Source organism: Lasioglossum baleicum, chromosome 15, assembly GCF_051020765.1.
Source record: "Lasioglossum baleicum chromosome 15, iyLasBale1, whole genome shotgun sequence".
NCBI lineage: Eukaryota > Metazoa > Arthropoda > Insecta > Hymenoptera > Halictidae > Lasioglossum > Lasioglossum baleicum.
Window position 1 is genome coordinate 1,144,302 of NC_134943.1, and position 21,098 is coordinate 1,165,399.

The window sequence follows — 21,098 nt, forward strand, 5'->3', positions numbered from 1 at the left end:
TAAAAAGACAGAAAAGTTATGTAAATTACAAACGTGTGGTACACATCATTAGACGAAAAGATTTTTTATTAAATATATTGGGTTAGAACGAAAGTTTGTAGCATTTTTAAATGAAAATATACAGAAATAAAGTTAAGATATTTATTTAACAACACATATTGTCCATTCTGTTCTATTACTTTCTGGAATGTTTGAGGTAACGTATTATGTTATTGTCTTCCTGTCGGAACAGAATAACATTCCGTTATCTTGTAACCAACATTTAAGCATTAAAGTAGCCATACAATAATTATAAATTTTCTTTTCTCTTCTGTTATTAAGAATAAAGAGGTTCCAATCAAAGTCTGATAAGTAATTAAGGCGTACAGTCACTGCTAACACTCGCAGGGCTGCGTTAATGGTCAAAATGTTAGGTAAATCGGGCGTGCATAATCCTGCAGATATTTTGCATACGGTCCTCTGCGTTGATATTTGTTATTTCGCGCAGCGTCCAAGTAAAAATATCACCATGAATTCGGGAACACGATTTTTCGCCGTGGCGTATCGCGGAGAACCAGCAAACTCTCGCGGGGTGAGCAGACAAACACGAAAGTATAAATATGTACATGTGTGATTTTCTACAGCGGGGCTGTGTTTCTACGGGTTCGTGGTAACCCAGATCGAGTCAACGTCGAGATTAGCCGATTTATGTTGTTCTAGCGTGATGCATCGTTACGCTCGATGTCAAAGTTGGACGCACACGTAACGAATCCAAATGCCTCGTAATAATTCCATAACATGAACTGTCGCGTTGTGTGTTTTACGCCGGTCGCGAATTTTTTGGATAGGGCTCTCTCGGTCGCTGGTGCCCCATTTTTTTTTTCGAAACCGAGAGATTTATAGCGAACGCAGAAAAACATGAACTTTTACCAGCGGAAAAAAACAGAGGAACACTTTTGTGCAAATCAGTAGAACATATGATGCAACATATTGCTCGAAAACTAGAACTGGTCCGTGTACAAATACATTTTCACCACACAACTTCATGCAAACAATATAGAAAGTTGTCGATATTTAAATTGTGATAATTTTGTAAAAACAAACGCATAGTGCAATCATGAGCCTGAACTCGTTTTAAAGCTCGAAGCCGTTACCTTCGCAAAGTATGTAGTGACCATTTTCTTCGAAGATATTTTTACATGACGTAGCAGATGGGAAACTGAAATTGAAACGTCTGCAAGAACTTTCAAAAAATTTTGATGTAAATGAAACTGCCACAGATTTGAAGAATGAAGCCTCTTCTTAACAACCACTCCTTAGAAATTAATATACGATTTTTGTTCACAGGGAACAAAACGGAGGAACGAGTGTAAGTTGCAGCGAGGTGCATAACTGTACCAGTAACCACAGTTTTGGTGTAAATTATGCTTTATTATTATTAACGTTAACATTAACATTAAAAGATACACGTGACAGAAGTATTGTGCGTAATGTGCTGTACATTTTTCGTTGATATAGAAAATACATTTTTGCTTGGTACTGATTTTTATAAAATAATTCACGTGGATTGTTACTGTTACGTGGAAATTAATCGAAAAATACGCTTCTAAATAAGCGAACAGAATTGAAGTTGGACGGGTAAGGTGCTGTTCAAGGCTTCGAAGGATTTATAGCACGGACTTAGGTCGTGCGTAGTCTCGAAGGAGTGCGAGAGACTAACGAGGGGACTACACGACTACCTTCAGGTCACAAATTTAGTTGAGTCTTCGAACAATACTAGATTTCGTCGTTGTATTCACGAAAATATACCATTAGAGAATTAGGCACTCGATATTACTCGAGATATTCGTGATTAAAACTTTAGTAGTACTAACTTTAGTAGTTCTTTAAAAAATACTAAGTTTCCTCGGGGATCCAAAATTCTTTAATTGGTATAATATCAGCAACTTGCCCCTAATCAGTCTTGCCGAAAAATATCGGGCTACAACGAAGGTTCGTAGGGTTTTTAAATTAAAATTCAAAGATGTGCAATTAAGATATCAGATCATAAGATATGAAACTTGACAAATGTGTTTGAAATTTGTGTTTTATTTGTCAAGTTTCATACTTAATGACCGGATATATTTATTCATAGGTTTATTCAATAACATGTTACTTCAAAAATGACAGAAAGTTATTACAGAATGGAAAATATATTATTGAATAAATCTATGAATAAATATCCGAGTTTTATCGTTTGAATTTTAATTTAAAAACGCTATCGAGCGATCCCAACGAACAACGTGATTTCTCACAGAGTCTACCGTCGATCTTTAAAAATAAGTTCGCAACAGTGCTGTTTACCCGACTGCTATAGCTGTTCTAAAGAACGACGCGATATCGAACTCTCGGCGCAGTCTCAGCGATAAATAACTGAACGCGTGTATTGCCTGCTTGCCCGTGTGAATACACCATGCATCGGCCGCGCTATGTATTTGCAGAAAAATCACTTTTCACGGTTTTATACATGCCGAACAACAGGCAGTATTTTCGGGTGAAGTCGGGCTTTCGCGTGGCCGAACTGTGTTTAAGGTCGATATTAAAGGAAACTGAGCGCGGCTCCTTTGTCGGAGGTAACCTATTAAATCTAACCAAACATCTTTATAACGTGCGCCACTTGGTGGACCAGTTTATTTATGAACTACGGCCGCCTCGTATTTTGCGTGGAAAATGCAATAAATAGAAACGGGACGGTGAGACGATAAATACGAGAGGCACCTTTAATGCGTGCTCTAAAAGGAGGAAATAAAGAAAAAATACAATTCCTTCGCAGAACAGAAAATTAACGAGCGAAGTTCTGCTCTCTCTCTCTCTCTCTCTCTCTCTCTCTCTCTCTCTCTCTCTCTCTCTCTCTCTCTCTCTCTCTCTCTCTCTAGCACCTCGACGAGTACACCGGGAAACTAGCGGAATAGCTTTTGATGTTATTTCGCTGATTTTCTGCGTCTCGAAACCTTAGGAGTTGAATTTCATATAATAAGAATAGATAAAACTGCGAGGAGTTATTTGAAATTTTGTACCCTTGCATTTTTCATAAATGCGCTACTGTGGCCGATGCTCGTTAAAACTTTGCCAAGAATTAGGAATATTGAAATGATTCGTGAAGTTTAATTAGTAAAATTCAGATCGCCATTGAATAATATGCTTGTTCTGTATTTTGTTATATTAATTAGAGTTATTATTTGATCTATTCTTCAAAGAATACGGGAATGTTTTATTCATAATCAAAACATCATAAATGTTTTATTAAACGAATATTATTCAGAAGCGTACGAAAATAAAATAATACAAGCAACTCCGAGGGAGTTTCAGAAAGCTTTATTTGAAACTCACGCAATGTTTAATGAACACTTCGTTCAGATTTTGCATTCGCAAATCGGTTTACGAATATGAAAATTCCCACGAACTGTTGCTTTCGAAATTATCATTCAAATATAATTGGGATCATTGATAATCGCGAGGGTCGTTTGCGATTAGCGGTCGCACAACATGTTTTGATCAACTTAACAAAGTACTCTATCCATTAATAGTAACCCAGTCATGAAGGCATCAGCAATCCGTTTGATTGTTTGAAACCAGTGTGATAGTATCGGAATAAATAATTTTGTTAAATCAGAGGTATCGTAAACAACATAATTGATGCAATAAATTTCATGTTCAATGTACTAATTTGAAATACATACGTGGGACTGCAGAACGCGGAAAAAGGTAGGCTGATGGTTTTAATTTATTGCGAACTTTATGCATTTCAAGAATATCTTCGACAAGTAAAATTATTGAACCGTGGCATTCATTATAATTGACTTAAAAGATTTTTATTTGGATAAAGATCCACAGCCTGGTTGTCGAACATTAATATTATGGTCGGAAACTTCGGAATATCTTGAGCTCATTAGCGATTATTTTTATTTGTCGGTATTGCAACATGTTTTTTAGTCGAAGAGTAGAAGTAGAAGTTTATTTATTTATTATTTATATAAGAATAATCGTTGTACTCACAGTTTTCTTATTGCACGTATATTTCCCTTCTCTTCTGCCCTCATATGTGGTGCCTCCAAATTGATCCTGTAAATAACAAATCAACCATAAATATAGATAAGAATTATTCAATGGAAAATAGCCAAATATTAAATAATCTCTAATTTACTGTAATTAGACAATTTTTCAGTTAATTTCCAGGTAAAGTGAACGATGTGACGATGTTGTTATTGTTTACTGTGCTTATATGTATTATGTTAAGTTACGCTACTTCACTATCGCTTAATGCCGATGAGCAACTGATTTGCATACAGATTTTCTCTGTAATTGTTTCGAAAACTCATTACTGTACGAAGTGGACGGGGAGGAAATGCAAAGCAGTGTACACACCACTGTAGTGTAACATAACATTAACGCAAACACGTAGACGCAATATTATTCTACGGCTCATGTGGCTGTAGACGTATAGGCTTATTGTACCGTTCACATGAACGTTTTTGCTTACATGGAGCTTCGGTGATTATGTTAAATGGTTGCATACTTCTAGGATGTGGCAAAACAGGGAAACCTTTGACAACTTTCATTTTTGGTTTCATTTCAATTTCAAACTGTATGTAAAAACATTTCCAAAAACTTTTTATTAAACAAAACAAATTTTCTTGCTGTAAAATAAGTGATAGAACAATGGGTTTTTTAAAGTTGATTTTGAGGATTTGTATCATGAAACACAAATAGCAGAACTTTGAATTAAAAAATATTATTGTTAGCTTCAAAGAAAAACGTATGTCTAGGTGCAGTTATACTGGTCTATTATAAATAGAGAAATATTGGGTACCTTTTTTCAATACACAATTTCGACAGAAAAGTGTTTGAAGATTTAAATATATTAATTTTACAAAAACATTTTTAACACCATTTTTAATGCCGTTAGTATGGGTATATTGAAATTGAAATATTTCTGTGAAATTGATGTTGCATCGCACTAATTCTTACATACCTTTTAATCCACTCAAATATTAGATACTGCTGTTCACGCGAATTTTCCGTGGAACTTGTGGTACGATTTGCAATGAAGTAACTTCAGGTAAAAAGTAAGGTGAAAACAGTTTCTAAAAGATCTTGTTGCAGCACGTTCTATCGGAATTTAGCCAAAATGTAGGCGTACTCGATAACTTTCCAAATTGAATTTTCTCGAAATCGGGGTTCCAAATGGAAAAATTGTGCGGTGCGTGCTTTACTTATTTTTGCGCGTGGAGTAACAATCTTCTGTCGATTACGCTGCTATTATTCAGTTGAGAACTATGTATGTATGTATCTGTCAGCACATGTAAATACTTGGGAAATTTTCAAACTTATTGTTGTTCAGTTTTTGATACAATAGTTCCCGATTACGTCTTTAATGTAATTAACAAATTCAATAATTGTTAGTTTACTTCTTTCACTTTAATTTTGAATTACTCCTTTAAAGGTATATTTTGAATAGAACAATAAGAGTATAACTTTCTGAATCATAAAAACTGTTTGATCATTAGAATGCATATTTATTAAAATACTGCAACAACTAGGAGTGCCTCAGTTGCTTCTTTATTTAATTAAATGTTATTTGAAATACCAGTATGCTGTAGCAGTCGTAAAGATAATACTGGATACTTTTTGGATCCATTGTACATGTTTAAATTCTCTTGAGAGATTTCTTCTTGAGCTGAATACAGACGAAACAAGCAAAGGTTCGATTGAAATAGATTCGAGCAGCACACGAGAGACCATTTAGACCGAAGACAGGAAATAAAAGGTGTGAAAAAAGTAATTCGAAACTACCACCGCACGGTAGTGCAGTAACAAGTGTGTATTCGTTAAATAATGTGATCTGAAACAATCATTTCCGCGCGACCCCGTAAAAAGAAACTACATTTGTCACGTATTCAACAACCCTTTAATTTCTGAATGATGAAACGGTGCACGTCTAGTTTACACGCGCGTACTATCAATTTCTGTTCCGCGGGACCAGTCGGCAATTTCGTACAACCGAATTCGCTGAAGTTTCGATCGAAAGTCAATAATTGCACAGGCGGAGGGTTTGAACACCGTGTAATTCGACGACGAATTGAGTGACCGCTTTCATACTACATTTTCGCTTTATCTTGGAATTACCATACGCCCCGAGTGGAGTCTTTGCAACGGAACGATCGGAACTGCTATTACCTAAATGTTGTATCAGTAAACGAAACTCTGTCATCGTAATTCCTATTCCATCCCTCACGTCTACACTATTTGTGCTTCGTTTACCATCCCCCCACGCTGACTAGACTGTTATGCAATATTTAGAATCCGTGATTCTCCAGTTCCATACAATATGTTTGAACTGTCGTCGCTAGGCAAACAACGGATTCACAAAGAAACAGTTCTCCGTTTGTGTACACCGCCGACCGTACGTTTCCAGAACTATTTACAATTAACCTTTCAACTCCGAAACGAGTTTATTCGTCGTTCATATCGCTTTTCAGAAAGTAAAGATTCCTTGTAAAAATGAAATGAACAATTTACTAATTTCGATCAATATACACGGTTTCTTGTATTTTCAAAAATGATGTGTTGAGATAGTGTTGTATTTTTTGGTAATTTTGAATATTGTGAATCAAGAAGGAAAAACGAAACCGTGTATATTTTTTTAGTCAATGGAAGGTATTTTTTCCTGATTTTAATTATTCTTTGAAATTATGAAAATTTTAATTTCCATAACAATCCGCAGTGTACTCACAACAAACTGTATAAACTCTATCTCCACTACATATGTATAAACCTCAGCATAATAAACAGAAACCTCACGAAGAATGAAATCAACCTACTTGAAAACAGTATACTTGAAAATTGTATACAATATACTCCACATGATAAGCATTTTTAGTGCAAAGGCAACGGCAATCCTCAAAGTGCTGAAACCATCTTCAATGGCTTGCTGAGTGTTATAATAGGAACACAAAATCTACAGAATGAATATCAAAAAATAATCTTAAATATACAAGAATTATACACAAATGTGGCTAATAAAGGGTTAACACCACTATGTACATGTAAGCAGCTGCGGAACGTCTGCATGTATGCGATGTATGAATGAAATAAAAAAAATGGGAGATGAATGGGTGTATCAACAAGAAGTCGTGGCGAGACAATCATATCGTAATTTAATTGTGTTAATATTATAATTGCCCTTACAATTTTTTTAATTCCTTCCCACTATAATATTTTATTCTTAATTCAATGAATAATTCTTTCACCTTATTATTTTTGTGTTTATTTAAGCTTACCCAGACCTCTAAGTGAAGTTTATAATAGCTGAACGTAATTTACATTGTGTTACAAAATACGGCTTGAATGACATTATTGTTTGGCATATCTATGTAATACATATTGGTTATATCTCGATTTTACTTGCCTTTCTTTCGTTACATCTTCGTAAATGTTCATCAAATCAGCCAGTTAGCATTCTTTTTACAGGACGATCGCAGTGTTCTCTTAATACTTCGTAAGTGCTACTTATAAGGGTCGCAGTGGGGCTACACTAGGACGAATTAATTGGTTCTCGAACTTTGTTCGTTATAGCATCTGCTCGTTCTAGCATACATTAAGATATTTGCATTTAGGGGTAATCCAAGCCCAGGGCAAAGTTACCTTCCAATTCAACGATTTATACAGGAAAGGTTTAAAGCGCAAATTATCGAATGGTGAATGCAAAAAATTGTGCAAGTGGGAAAGTGAGGAAATATTGGATTCATTGATTTATTCAAATTTTCAGTTTTGTAGACTATGAGATTGTGAAAAAAGCATTTTTACAAGACAAATATAGTTAAATGTTTTTTTCAGCATCTCAATTTTTAGTAATGAAAATTTTTATTTGATAGTGATTATTATTTAGTAATATATATTATTATATTTTTTATTATTATACAAAATTTTCAAAAAATACTAGCAAATGGAATTCCACAGAATTTAGTACGATTTTTGTTTATTTCAGACCTACGAAGACTACTACCACTGAAAACAACATTTCACATGATTCCACTTTCTTATAATTTGCCAAGAAAAATTGAAAATTGCATAAACATCCGCAGTCTAGCAATTACACATGTATAAGTGTAATTGTATATTATATATTAATTATATATCATCAAGTGATTATTTTAATTCACTTCACCCTTCTAGATTGTATCAGAATTGCCACTATGTACTTTGTGTAACATTTGGATGTAGTATACTTCCATACCGTCGGAATGGGTGATTTCGACTTCCTGCAGGAAGTAGGAAAATTTTTATTTCACTGGAGTTTCAATGGCTTCTCATAAAATTCTGAGTTCCAATGCTTTCTTGGAAACTAAACATTAGCTGCATGGAAGCTTTAAAAGTATTTTAGTTATGATTCAGCTGCAATATATTCATGGATATACTACAGTGAAATAGCGAAGGGGAATATATGAAAAAAGGACTTTTGATATTACAGTTATAATTTTCGACGGAATATTGAAACTAATACCAGCGAATAAATTGTCAATAAATCCGACAGATGTGTGCAAATGTAAACGATGTCAGATAGGATGTTACACAAATAACAATTTTATAGCCAGTGAAAATTTAAAACAGGGGAAGAAATTGATGTTTAATCTCCAAAATCTCGTCAATGTATTTCATTCATTTTTTTTTATCGCGAGATTTGCAGTCACGCATATATTGAATGAGAAGTTAAATTACATATTATGTCAAATCAATCGCAATTTTGTTTATATATTATATTGTTTATGTCCAAAAACATAGATAAAAAATATACATCAAAGTTTAATTCAGGAAAGTATTATAATTGTGCAGTAAAAAATCCTGAACATAGGCTAAAGTATCACGTTTCAGAATACCCTTTTAATGCGTCTGAGCATTACATGCTATTATTACTTAGGGCAATTCTACTTAACATGAAACAGCTCCTAGTATGAAACGCTGCAATTTCTGAGCAACTGAATAACAAAAATGTATCAATATACACTTTCTTAATGCATACAAAATACATACACAAGTATACCAATCGACCAGTCTACCGTCGAGTAAGTACAAAATGGTGTAAAAGGTTTTTTAGATATGAGTTCAGAGAATATAAAATTTTTTTATAATTATTTTATAAAAGATATTATTTATTTCAGATCTACAAAAAGGCTACTACCACTGAAAACAAGATTTCATTTGATTTCACTTTCTTACAATGTGCCTACGAGAGAATCGAAAATTTCATAAATTAATTGAACATGGTGAGACTTTCATATATTATAATTAAATTAAGATTTTACCTATCTTTAAACAATTGTAGGATAAAACTCATTAAAAGAAGAATTGGTTGTGTTACAGTTGACTGTTCGAACATATGCAATGGGAAATAATCGAACAGTTCATATGCAACGACCTAATAGCAAAGAAGTCACATCCGTATCGCGAACCTTGACTAAATTAAACTCACGTCTTTCGAACAATGGACTTGGCCGGTTTTCACGCCAAGGTCTTCACACGCAGATGACGTAATAATTAGCAATGAATTATCATTGACGCAGCAGTAGAGCAATCTTTTCTCCTGTCATATTATTCATCCGTTGCGGGCGTGACACAGCACAATTGGAGGGTATAGTGCCGCGCGAATTGTTCCCTGAAGCCCGAGGTCTTCGTTATCGAGGTTTTTCTTCGAGACGTTCTGATATATGCTTCCGAAGAGCCTCGAAGTCGGTCAAGCAAGAAAGGAGGGCCGTAAAAAGCGCCGGTTCATTTGCTCGGTTCATCCCCGTCCGTAATTTTTCCAGCGCGAAACCTGGCCGGTTTGCTTTCGCCGACATCCGCACGGCCCGACAGTTTTCCCCCCGAAAGTTCCCCGGTCGACGATACCGTCGCCGTTTTTTCGGTTCTTCCGTCGGGTTTTTTCTCCGACGAAAAAGGCCAGCCCCCCAAAAACGGTTTTCGAAACTATTTCGCCGCTATCAGCCGAGCCGCTCCGTATACTCCGCGCTGGAAACCGTCAAACTTTCGCCCGAACGCGATCATCCCGTTTTTATTTGAAAGAAGCGAGCAGAAATAAGCGGCTCCGGTTGCCTGTGAATATTCCCGGTTGATTTATGAAAACGTAACGATACGGTTCCTCTCTCTCTCTCTCTCTCTTTCTTTCACACACGTCGTCGCCCGGATTTAATAAATGCTACCCAGAAGATATTTACGTTTATCGCGCACCGGCAAATTAATGCACATTTCGCCTCCGCGAAGATAAATCGAGAACGCAAGAAAATCGCTTGAATAGAAGCCGGCAATGAAGACACGAAGCAACAAGACATTCGGGAAATTAATGAATTTTACTTCCAGTTTCATCCACCCATTTCACACGCTTTAACGTCGCCCGAATAGGATTACTTGCTCCCCGGGAAAAAGCACGCTTTCGATGATTTAAACGGATCGGGGCTTTTTCGGATTTCAATGTGATTGTGCCCTTAACAAGTTGAATACTGTGCGAGTTATGTCTCACCGACGCTGTGCTTGGTCAAGATAGTTGTCCACTCATTCGGAGATCTAAACGAACCAGAGCTTTTTCGGATTTCGAATTGTGGTTCACTGGCGCTGTGTTTGGTCGAGGTATTTTACACTCGTTTGTAGAATGAAATCAATGAATTCACGCTAACACTAGCCAACGTTTTCCTCGCAAGTAGTAAATACTGCAAAAAAATGAAAAAGTAATATGCTGTTCTTGCACGCAATGTAATTGTGTCTGTAATTCTTTCATCTGCAATTATGTTAGTTAGAAATGAAGGTTACCTTCAATTTTTTGAAAACGTGTGCCACAACAAATTCATTCGCATACGACATAATGACCATCAAGATAGTACAAGGTCAGAAATGGAAGAACTTTTTCCTCTTTCATTTTTATATAAATGTTCACTACTAGCAAGAAAAAAACGCTAGCTACTGTTAAATGAAAAATTGAACAAAAACGTGCCCGTCACGTTTGAACGGTTGGATAATAAAAAATATGTGACCTCGTGGCTACCAGTTCGTTCTTTTCTATTTCCCAGCAAGTGTGTTGAAGTTTCGCGTGTATTGAAGCCATTCAATTCATCCCATCACCTAATTTTGTTGCATTTTCAGCTCTAGAAAAATGTCTCGTGCTTCATCTGTAAAGGCTATACAAACGGTTCTTGCTGAAAACGATTCTATAGATCAGGAAAGCGTTCTCTGCCTCGGGAAGCGGTCTGGCTTTACCCCCAGAGTGATGCTCCAGGACAAATGACGTCAGAAAAAGAGATAAAAGACTACCTATCTTGCTCCCCCCCTCTCTCTCTCTCTCTCTCTCTCTCTCTCTCTCTCTCTGTTTGTGTGTAGAGCGCTCTGTGTAGGCGCGGTTCCGTTGCTCTCGATTTCGACGGAATCGGGACAGTGCCCTACAGGGCAGACTTTGCCCACGCCGGCTTTTTAGACTCTCCTGAATAGAATAGTTTTAATAGCAATACGCTTATATATAGTAATATTAGTAATTAACTATAATAGTAATTTGAAACTGTAAAATCATTAGAAGAATTTCAAAACAGTGTTATATTATTTTCAACCTATTAAAACTTAATATGATGAATTTCAGACTTTTTCTTTTACAATTCATGAAGTTATTGAAATATTTACATGAGGAATATACATATGAGAACACATATTTTAAATTTTTATTAAGGGTTCAACTAAAAAAGGTCTAAACACGACCTTTTTAATTTATTCATGTATAGTTGCTACCATATGCAATTTTTTCGAAATCTCTCTTCCATTTAGTAGATCAATGCTCCTAATCGTTCAAGAGAAGTCAGGTCGTCCATTTTTGAACAAATTCTGATTTGAAGGCCGTTCGAATACTTATCGCTGTATCTACCGTGTGAAAAAACTGTTGGCTGTAATTCCATTCACGTTTTGCGTCAATCTTTTTCAGGCAGAAAATGTTTTAAACCTAACTTAATCACAATATTTAGCGGTCTACAAATTTCAATACAAAAAATTAAAAAAAAAAGAATGTTTATTCTATACATATACAATCAAGGTCACCTGTAATTTTTAAAGATAAATATGTTGCGGCAGAAACATTTTGGCGCGACCCGTGCGCCCCGGCGTTACAAATACGTTTCATCGTCGCGTGTCGGCTGTCGAGTATTCTGACCGTTTGACTCTGCGGAGACACTGATCTCGATCGTTCGAGCGCTAAAGAAAATCTGCCGGCCGCCGGCCGGTCTCGGTCTCGGGCCATCGAGGGCCTTGTCTCGCATTTTCCCCACTCCGCAGAGTCACTTCGTCCACGTGCACGCATTCTAAAAGGGAGCCGATTTTGTTTGTCGCAGCCGCTCAAACGTTTCGGCTGCGCGTAAGAGAAACCGATCCCGACTCTTGCGGCCGATCAAACGTCTCGGCCGCGCTACAATGTAAATGCACGCGCGAGCACTCAGCAGCCGACTCCTGCAACTTCCAACGGCCAATCCTTAACCTATGCTTATTCTAAAAACGCGCTTAAATCTACGATAAATATATATTTTTGACTTCATAATATTGTAGCTGATGTCAAAATGAATCAATGTTATACCCTTAAACTCCCAAATAGTGCTAAAATCTTAATGAACTGCTGGCTGGCCGCTCGGACCACTGTGCGGTGTCCGCGTAGCTGAAACAGATCTCCCACGGACCCAGTTTCTCCCTATCGCTGATAATTCAGTCGACGAACTAGTCTGTGCTTGGCATTTGCGTTTGCGCTCTCGACGACGCAAGAAGTACACATCTTAAGCGGCTTACCATTCATCATTGAGATCGTATTATGCTCGCCTTAAATATTGGCGGAGCAGGCTCGATATATCGCGCTACTTCATCATTCATAAACGGCCAACAAGATTAGCCTCGATAAAACGTACTCAACACGAGTTTTCATCAGGATCGGAGGATTAAGCTGCAGGGGAGGCGAAACCCGCGTTATATGGAAAGGAGGGAAGGAAGCGTGTTCCCGCGACGTAAAACCGCATCGATTATAATCAACGCGCCGACGGTGTACGAAGCGACGAGCTGATAAAATTATCGAGAGGCATTTATCATCCTTTCTGATCGACGCCGAGTTTAATAATCGCCGGAGATTAATTTCGTTCGTTTCGCGTGTCGGATGAGGAAACGTGGAAGTCGTGATCCGACAACGACGATCTTTGTAACAAGCTTAATTATATTTTCTAGTTAGCGATATAGTTAAGCGGGATAAATTATTCTGCCGGTTGCGTAGGACGTTCGTCGATCATTCTAACCCGAATTCGCGACAAAACGTCCCGTTGATAACAAGATCTTGCCGCGTGAACGCGAGCCCGTAAGTCATCTTGTCTTGCGACGATCAAATTAATGTACATACTGCGGATCTTCGTTCAACGAAAACGTTGCTTCCGTTTGTTGCAAAAAATAGAAATTAAATAGACACTCCTCATAAAATGAATTTCTTTAATTTTTATATTGTTTAAAATTGTGCCTACTCTGTTCGATCATAAGTAGACAGCGGATCTTCATACAGAATAAATCTTTTTCTAGTGAAATAGAAATGTATGTAATATCTTCAAACTCTTCTAATGTTTTTATTATTTTAAATTGCATCTACTCATTTTTGTCATAACTGCATAAAATCCACAGTCTAATCATAAGTATATATTTTTGGTTGATAACAAATAATATTCAATAATTTATGGAAAATAAAAACTATTGTGTTAATAATTTTGAATATATATATATATATATATATATATATATATATATATGCATTATTTTTCTCAAAAATTAGATTTCCGGTAACAAGAATTAATGTTACCGTTTCGCGGTTTCCTGCGAGCCGGAGAGTGACCTTCACCCTATTTGTACAACCATTTCCAGCCCGCCCTATACATTTATGTCCCGGGACAGAACAATAAGGGGCGAAACATTCGTTTAATATGTGCCTCCATAAATTAATATATGCATTATGAATACGCATACATATATAATTGTCTAATATAAATCATACCGTTTATGAGCTAATAAATACATACATATATGAGAAACTGTCACACATTTCAATGCATGAAAAAGTCAATGTGTACATGATGAAGTCAAACTCGAAGTACAAGTTATGAATTTTTAGAATTTTACATGCCACTCTGATTCAATCGGCCACGCTTTCGTACTGACGTCACCGCATCTCTGCCAGGAGCTTCTTTCTCATCTAGTCACGATACACGTTTAATATTATAATTTGTTCGGTGAAAAATAAAGAATATTAGTTACAACATCTAATGCGTTCTTTTTTCTCCACCCTGCAACATGAATAGTTGATAGTAGAATTAGATCAACATCTTCAAAACTGAAACAGAAAAATTCTCCTAGTAGAAAGCTGAAAATTTTCTGCCGTCTGACTTGTGGTTGACTTGTACTACTGAAATTTGTGTCATCTCCTTCGATATCATATTCTCCTAATACAATTTAAATTTTTGAGACCTTTAAAAATTTTCGACAATTTTCGGTCGTCTGACTTATCGTTGACTTGTACTACTGAATTTTGTGCCACCTCCTTCGATATTATGTTCCCCGAATACAAAAGTTGATTTTCGAGATTTTCGAAAAATTTTCGACCGTCTGAATTATCGTTGAGTTATACTACTGAATTTCCGAAAATTTTCGACACGAAATTCAGTAGTAGAAATCAACGGTAAGTAAGCTAGGCGGTCGAAAAATTTTCGCAAATTCAGTAGTACGACTCAATGACAATTCGGACGTTCGGGAAAATTGGTGGTTCAATATACGCGGATACGTTTATATATTATTATAAATTGTCTTTATTTATTCATTGTAGATTCGTATATAAAATGTTTGTACATATTTCAATGGCATCGTAGAAGGGGGAAGATAGAGTGGAATCAAGTGTGTTGATATGACGACGCTGAATACCAGGCATGGAATCTAACTGCTCGATCCGAATAAGATCGAGAAGATATACATACATATGTATAAGAATATGTTAGGAGGCCAAGTTGCATGGGCTATAAAAACAACGATAATTCTATAATTATTGATTCTAATAATTAATCATTCTTTCTCTAAGACTACATTTATTTAGATTTGTCGCAATTTTTATTGCAGTGTGCTTGCATGAAGAAATATATTTAATAATTTTTAATTATGAAATCAGAGTCGTGGTACTGTTATTGTTAAACAAATGAATTTCTGAAGAATCTGCATGGACCAATTCAGAAACAGAAGATCAATGATTCAATTCAAACTTTGTCCAGATTCCAAGATAAACGAGAAAACATGGGGTTGCAACCCCAAATTGCTTCCGATGCTATTTTTCACCTAAATACGAATGGTATGTATTTTTCAAAATTATAGGGACCATTCGGATAACATTCCTTGCATGTTAATCCACAATAAACCGATTTACATAAACATTCCGCACCAATCCATCACAAAGGGCAGAAACAATCTCGGCGAAATCGTGTGCGGTGCGCTCCATCATTCCACTGGAAAATGATACTGGGTGATTGGTGACAGTTGTCGCCTCTGTGTCGCCTATCTCGACGTCGAATCTGTTCGAAAAATGTAACAGCGCGTCGCGAATCGTGTCACCGATGAAAAGTCTGCAGCCGAATTACGGACAACTCCTAAACACGCGACTAAAAGTGCGCGCAATCACAGGAACGCCGTTTCAAACTGTTCAAAAGTCGTCGAAACGACTCGAAACCTCACAGAGCTACATGGTCCGATGAAAAGACTGAAAAATCGATCGATATCCGTAAAAACTGGTCCAAACCGAGTCGACTTCATCACGCTTGCCTAAACATCTATGAACGCAGCACGTTAGGAAAGTACATACTTGAACTACATTTGACGGTTCATAACAGTTGAATGACATTGTAGGTCATTCCGGTGAATTTCAAAAGCTATCCACGCAACCGTTGCTTTTCCAACGAAATTTCCTGTAAAATTGCAAGTTCGATACTTGTCATTGGTAAAATGTACCTGTGATAGGTCCTAGAATATTTTCACTTGTGTCGGCCGAGAGAATCATCGCAAAAGATCTGCAAGGTTCCGACTTTCAGCAACTTCCTGGATTTCCAATTGATTTTTTGTGTACCGCTAATTAAGGTGCGCTCGGTAACTGTGGAACAGTTTTTCGAATTTATTTCATATTTTGGTAAGTGCCAACGTTTTCACAGCTTCCGAACAAACTTTTAACCCTTATACGATCCTCAGGGTAAAAATTCACCCATTTACTACTTTTACATACTGTAAAATCATTGATCCCTTTATGTCTATGTTGTGAAGATGTATTTCTTTCAAAAGTGACGTTACACATGGAACAGAATTTGTTGATTTCACGTGTAGAGCAAACATAGGTGAATTATTATCCTAGTCTCTTTATATGCAACTATTCTTGAGGAGCTATGAGAGTTAAAGAAACCTGAAACAAAATTGTATTACTTTTAAAACGGTGTTTCTAAATTTGGCATTTTTAATACTGTAGTGAATTATGTCCTAATATTTACGAAGGAGGGAATACAAAATGTGTGTCGGTGGACGTGATTGAATTTTGGCATCTACCGTGTCAAGTTTGTTTAATATGTTGACTGCCAATGCCCGTAAAAGTCACACAAAATAAAAAAACAGCTTACATAATAATACAAGAGTACCAAAGATAAAGTTTAGCATAAAAATCATTTTTGTAATATTCTCACATCTGTGGTAGGTACTAATAAAATTTTGTTTACTTAACAGATTGCATTAAAATTGTTTGGCAAATTTAGTCGAACAAATAGTCTCCGTCATATACATATATTAGATAGTTGATTAAAGAATTTAAATGAAAATAGGACAAGATTGATATTAATGGGATATTGTACCTGAATAATATGAAGTAATACTCAAACTGTTAAACTAAATATTTCTTGCACTTTGCCCCTGGTATCGGTCAAATTAAATTAATTAAAGGACGAATTGTACATTTATTAACTAAAAAAAGAAATCAATCTATGAAACTATAATTATTTGCCGAGCCTTTCAATTGATTTGGCTCCAAAGTAACAAAATTGGATTTCGCAAAACAACCGAGACACGTCTAACGCGTACAGTTTAACAATGAAAATATCAAAATCACAGAAAGAAATTCTTGAAATTCAGAATTCAATTTAGTTGAAGAACCCTTTCGAGCACTTTATACTATATTTTCGATCGACGGTGAGCACGCATAAAGTGCCCGTACGCAAATAGGTACGATTGCAAGCAATGAAAGAAGCGGTTCGCCGTAATCGGACTGCAGTTCCAGTAAAATGGTTTATCGACCAGGGGAAACTGAAAGAAAAGTTCGATTTCGAGCGGACGATTCCCTAGTGGCGTTTCAAAGTTTACGATTGCGATACACGTGTCCAGTAAAACTATAAGCGTACGTGGTTACCTTCGCGGTGCCCGAGTGTTTCTCAATATCCACGGTTTTTTTTCTGTCTCCAACCGATGATGCACTGAAATTGCGTTACACCATTTGTTGCGCTGTATCTGTCCGCGAATCGGAGACGCGGATAACGACGGATATCGGTGAAGAAAGTACACTCTGTCTACGGAGACTCCGGAGTATAAGTTTCTCGAAAAGAATGGACAAAATTACGGATATCGATTTGTATTTCCTAGAACAGTCTCGTCTCATCCTAAAGGGATTACTTGATCCTAGACTGGTTCGACTGTAAAACGAAACTCCTCCATTCTCTTATTTTATATATTTATTGTCGACAAAATTGAGTACGTGCAATTTAAAGCAGTAGACACGTTAAAAATCTGTACAAGGTATCAACTTATTAATAAGCTTATCTAAATCATTAAAAGAAGAAGGGAATTTCTATTTAGCACCTCTTTCTTGCAATTGATGCAAACAATTTTTGTCTCGCATAAAGGTCTACTCATAAATTAATTTTAGTTACTTACTTTTGAAACGTGGAACATTGGCTCGGTCTTTACATTTTCTAGCAATTAAATGTGTACAATTTTAAAAGCAGGCATCGGAAAATTATTGTTGAAATTCAATGTCCATCTCTTGACAAGAGGTTATTCATTCTTTTCGGTAATTCCAAAGAGACATTTTTAAAAAATTTGATCGCTATAGGTGTTTACTAGTATGGTAAAAATGAATTTTCAATTTATAACATTCCAAAAACCTAGAATTGTTCCTTTTACCATGATGCCATATTGTTTTAAGTGTGCAAGTGATTTGTAGTAGAAATTAAAAATACAATACTTTTCACTATAAAAGTAACTCTGTTTTTATTCTGAAGATTATTTTAGTAGTACCGATAAATAAAATATTATTGCATACGAAAATAATTGAATTTTTCGTTTTTCATTCAGATTCTGCATGTATATTTAAAAGTTAACAAAAACACCGTATCAATACTTGTATGTTCGCCTCTGTTAAAAAAATTCACAGAACGAACGAACTGTTATCAAGTTTATCAAAAATTGATCCCCAATATTCCGTCGTAAAAGCTTCAAGTTAAATGACTCCTCCAGAATTTGTATAATATCGCGATCGAGATAAAAATTTGATTATACATTAATTAGACTGTCACTCCGAGAATTGACGTAATTAATGATTCATTCCGTTGTGGATCAAGGTGGTGATCGAATATCGGTACGAATATCGGAACGCACATGCACCGTAATTATGTGCGCACGCACGACGTCATAAAATGTTCCACGATTATTTATCTCTTTCGTAGCTAAAATATCGAATGACCCGAACGGAAAATCGATGTGGGCCACCGGTGAATGACCGCGCAGGATAATATTAGACAGGAGTATAGTAAATATGCAAACGAGGAAATATAAACGATAATCCTTGGAAACATAAATCTTTCGGCCGGGATAATGTACTTTTCACGACGAACTCTCGGGAACGAATGCATTCCCACTAACGTTGATCGATGAAGAGTCCTCAAGCACTTTCCTCGCCAGTGACTTGTCTTTTGTGATTCTAGTAAATGGACTTCGACCGCTTTAGTCGTGGTTAGTTCATAAAATAATAGTTTCGCATCAATTATTAAACATCTGTTTAATCCTTTGTATAACTTTAAGTCACTATTAATACATCAATATTTTCAGTGCAAATTTGTCTTTCGGCAAGGTGTGGCAAAAATATCTTATATTATTGTAACCAAGTTTCATCATGATTTCGTTGTTAATTTGTATCTGGAGGTTATTTCTATATGTATATTCGTTTGTATTGAATATTTTCTATTTCTTTATATTGAAGTATCTCGTGATCGTTTTTAATTCTTTTAAATACAATGCTAACTACACAGTAGCAGACAAAAGTTTAAAACCGCTCTAACGAAGACGATAACTTTTTTAATATTGTACTATACGATTTGAATTTTTGTGGGAAGCTAGAGCAATTAGTTTACTAAAGGATGTGAAAAGAAATTTTGTCAAAAATTGCAATTGATCGGAATTGTTGAAAAAATACTAAAAGTTGAATTTTGAAACTTTTTTATGTGGGCCTATATTGAAAATTTAAGAACTACCTTTTGTAGATCTGTGTCAATTAAACATATTCCGAAAATTTCGTCAAAATCGGTCGACGTTGCAATGAGCTACAAACGTTCAAAGATGGTAAAAATTTCACGCAGATTTTCACGATTTTCGGCCTCCAACTGCAGTAATTCAAAGAATTCTTACATCTTTCAATGCCTGTCGTTTTTCCCGCATCAACTGGTTTCTATGAAACTTTCACCGTGCATATAATTGACATATGTAACATAGTTTTACCAAAGCACTCCTACTCCTACGACCAAAAGGCACCACCCACTCACCAATAGTAATCACTTCATCATTCCCATCCATTTTTAAGACAACCAATAAGGTAAGACGCCGAATTGACTTTATACACGACGCGACACCGAAGAGCAGATCACGAAAATCACTCGAATCGATAACTACTCTTACTTCTATTTCGAACCTCATCCTTTTGTTGTACATTGTTAAGTTTGAAAAAATATATACATATACATATAGTGTTAGTTTCCAAGTAGTCAACTCATTTCAATTAGTAGGTGTTATCCTTATAACAACGTCAAAGCCCCGAGGACGGGATTTACGATCCCGCGAAGTTCGGTATACGGACTTGCGATATTTCGGACGCTTCGGCTACACTACCGCGGGAGCCACAAAAATGGACGTCAGAGTGGTCTCTACCCACTTTTACAACAAGATCAATTGAAAATGAATCGCGCGTTCTTCTCGTTTATTATAAATAGACTGAGGATCTTCATGCATTTATGGCTTCTAAAAATGTTCAAAAAATGCTAGAATATGAAATTACACAGAATTGGATACGATTTTTATTAATTTCAGATCTATAAAGGCTACTACCACTGAAAGTAAGATTTAATTCGTTCCCACTTTCTGGAAATTTGCCTGCGGAAATGAAAAAATGCATAAACATTCACAGTCTAATTATAAATAATGATCGGAACGACTTACCCAGGGAACTTTTTAGCCCCGGTCTCCCCTACGCTGTCTCTAGTTCAGGCAGCTTGGACATAAATATCGGCCGCAATCGGGCAGCTCGCTAATACAAGCAAGGAAAAAAATTTCGAGCAACAATCTGAGCGTTGCGAGTGTCGGGCGTGTCGGCGATTTCAATTTGCATTCACGATGGTCACCGTGGAACTGTTTCTCCTCTCGAGAACACTTTCGCCGAGAAAGTTCCGCGAAACAGAAGACCGCAGTCTCCGAGTGACACTTTGGCGTCGGGCAGTGCATCCTGCGGAACGAGCGGCCGGATCCTCGTGGAAAGAACCAAGTCTGGCCTGGTCGGGAGGAAAAAGCGAGTCGCAACGAGGATGGGAGACAACGAGTGGCCAGTCGAGTAGCGGCGTCTACGGTTTTTACGGGGGTCTCTCCTCCGGCGCTGGCGTCGAGACGTATTTTTCTCAACGGACCTATCACGGGATCCGGTAATTCGTAATAACGATCCGGGAACGTGACCTCTTCGTGGAAACGACACACGTTCGTGCTTCTAATGTAGA

The 21,098-nt window shown here is 36.5% G+C and overlaps 1 protein-coding gene and 1 long non-coding RNA gene across 13 annotated transcripts in view; one reads left to right on the forward strand and one right to left on the reverse strand.

The window, feature by feature from the left end:
- LOC143216303 (uncharacterized) overlaps window positions 1-21,098 on the reverse strand; it is a 491,467-nt gene that overhangs the window by 68,234 nt on the left and 402,135 nt on the right. For all 11 annotated transcript variants that reach the window (XM_076439220.1, XM_076439218.1, XM_076439224.1 and 8 more), the window contains one exon: window positions 4,015-4,080. In XM_076439220.1, the coding sequence (XP_076295335.1) occupies window positions 4,015-4,080 (66 nt within the window). The remainder of the gene's footprint in view (window positions 1-4,014; window positions 4,081-21,098) is intronic.
- On the forward strand, window positions 4,092-13,680 carry LOC143216308 (uncharacterized). 2 transcript variants are annotated; one of them, XR_013010545.1, is made up of 4 exons: window positions 4,092-9,080; window positions 9,177-9,281; window positions 9,379-10,638; window positions 11,149-13,680. It is a non-coding gene; the product is annotated as an uncharacterized LOC143216308 (long non-coding RNA). The 2 variants fall into 2 exon arrangements; XR_013010544.1 differs by having other exon boundaries at window positions 9,379-13,680.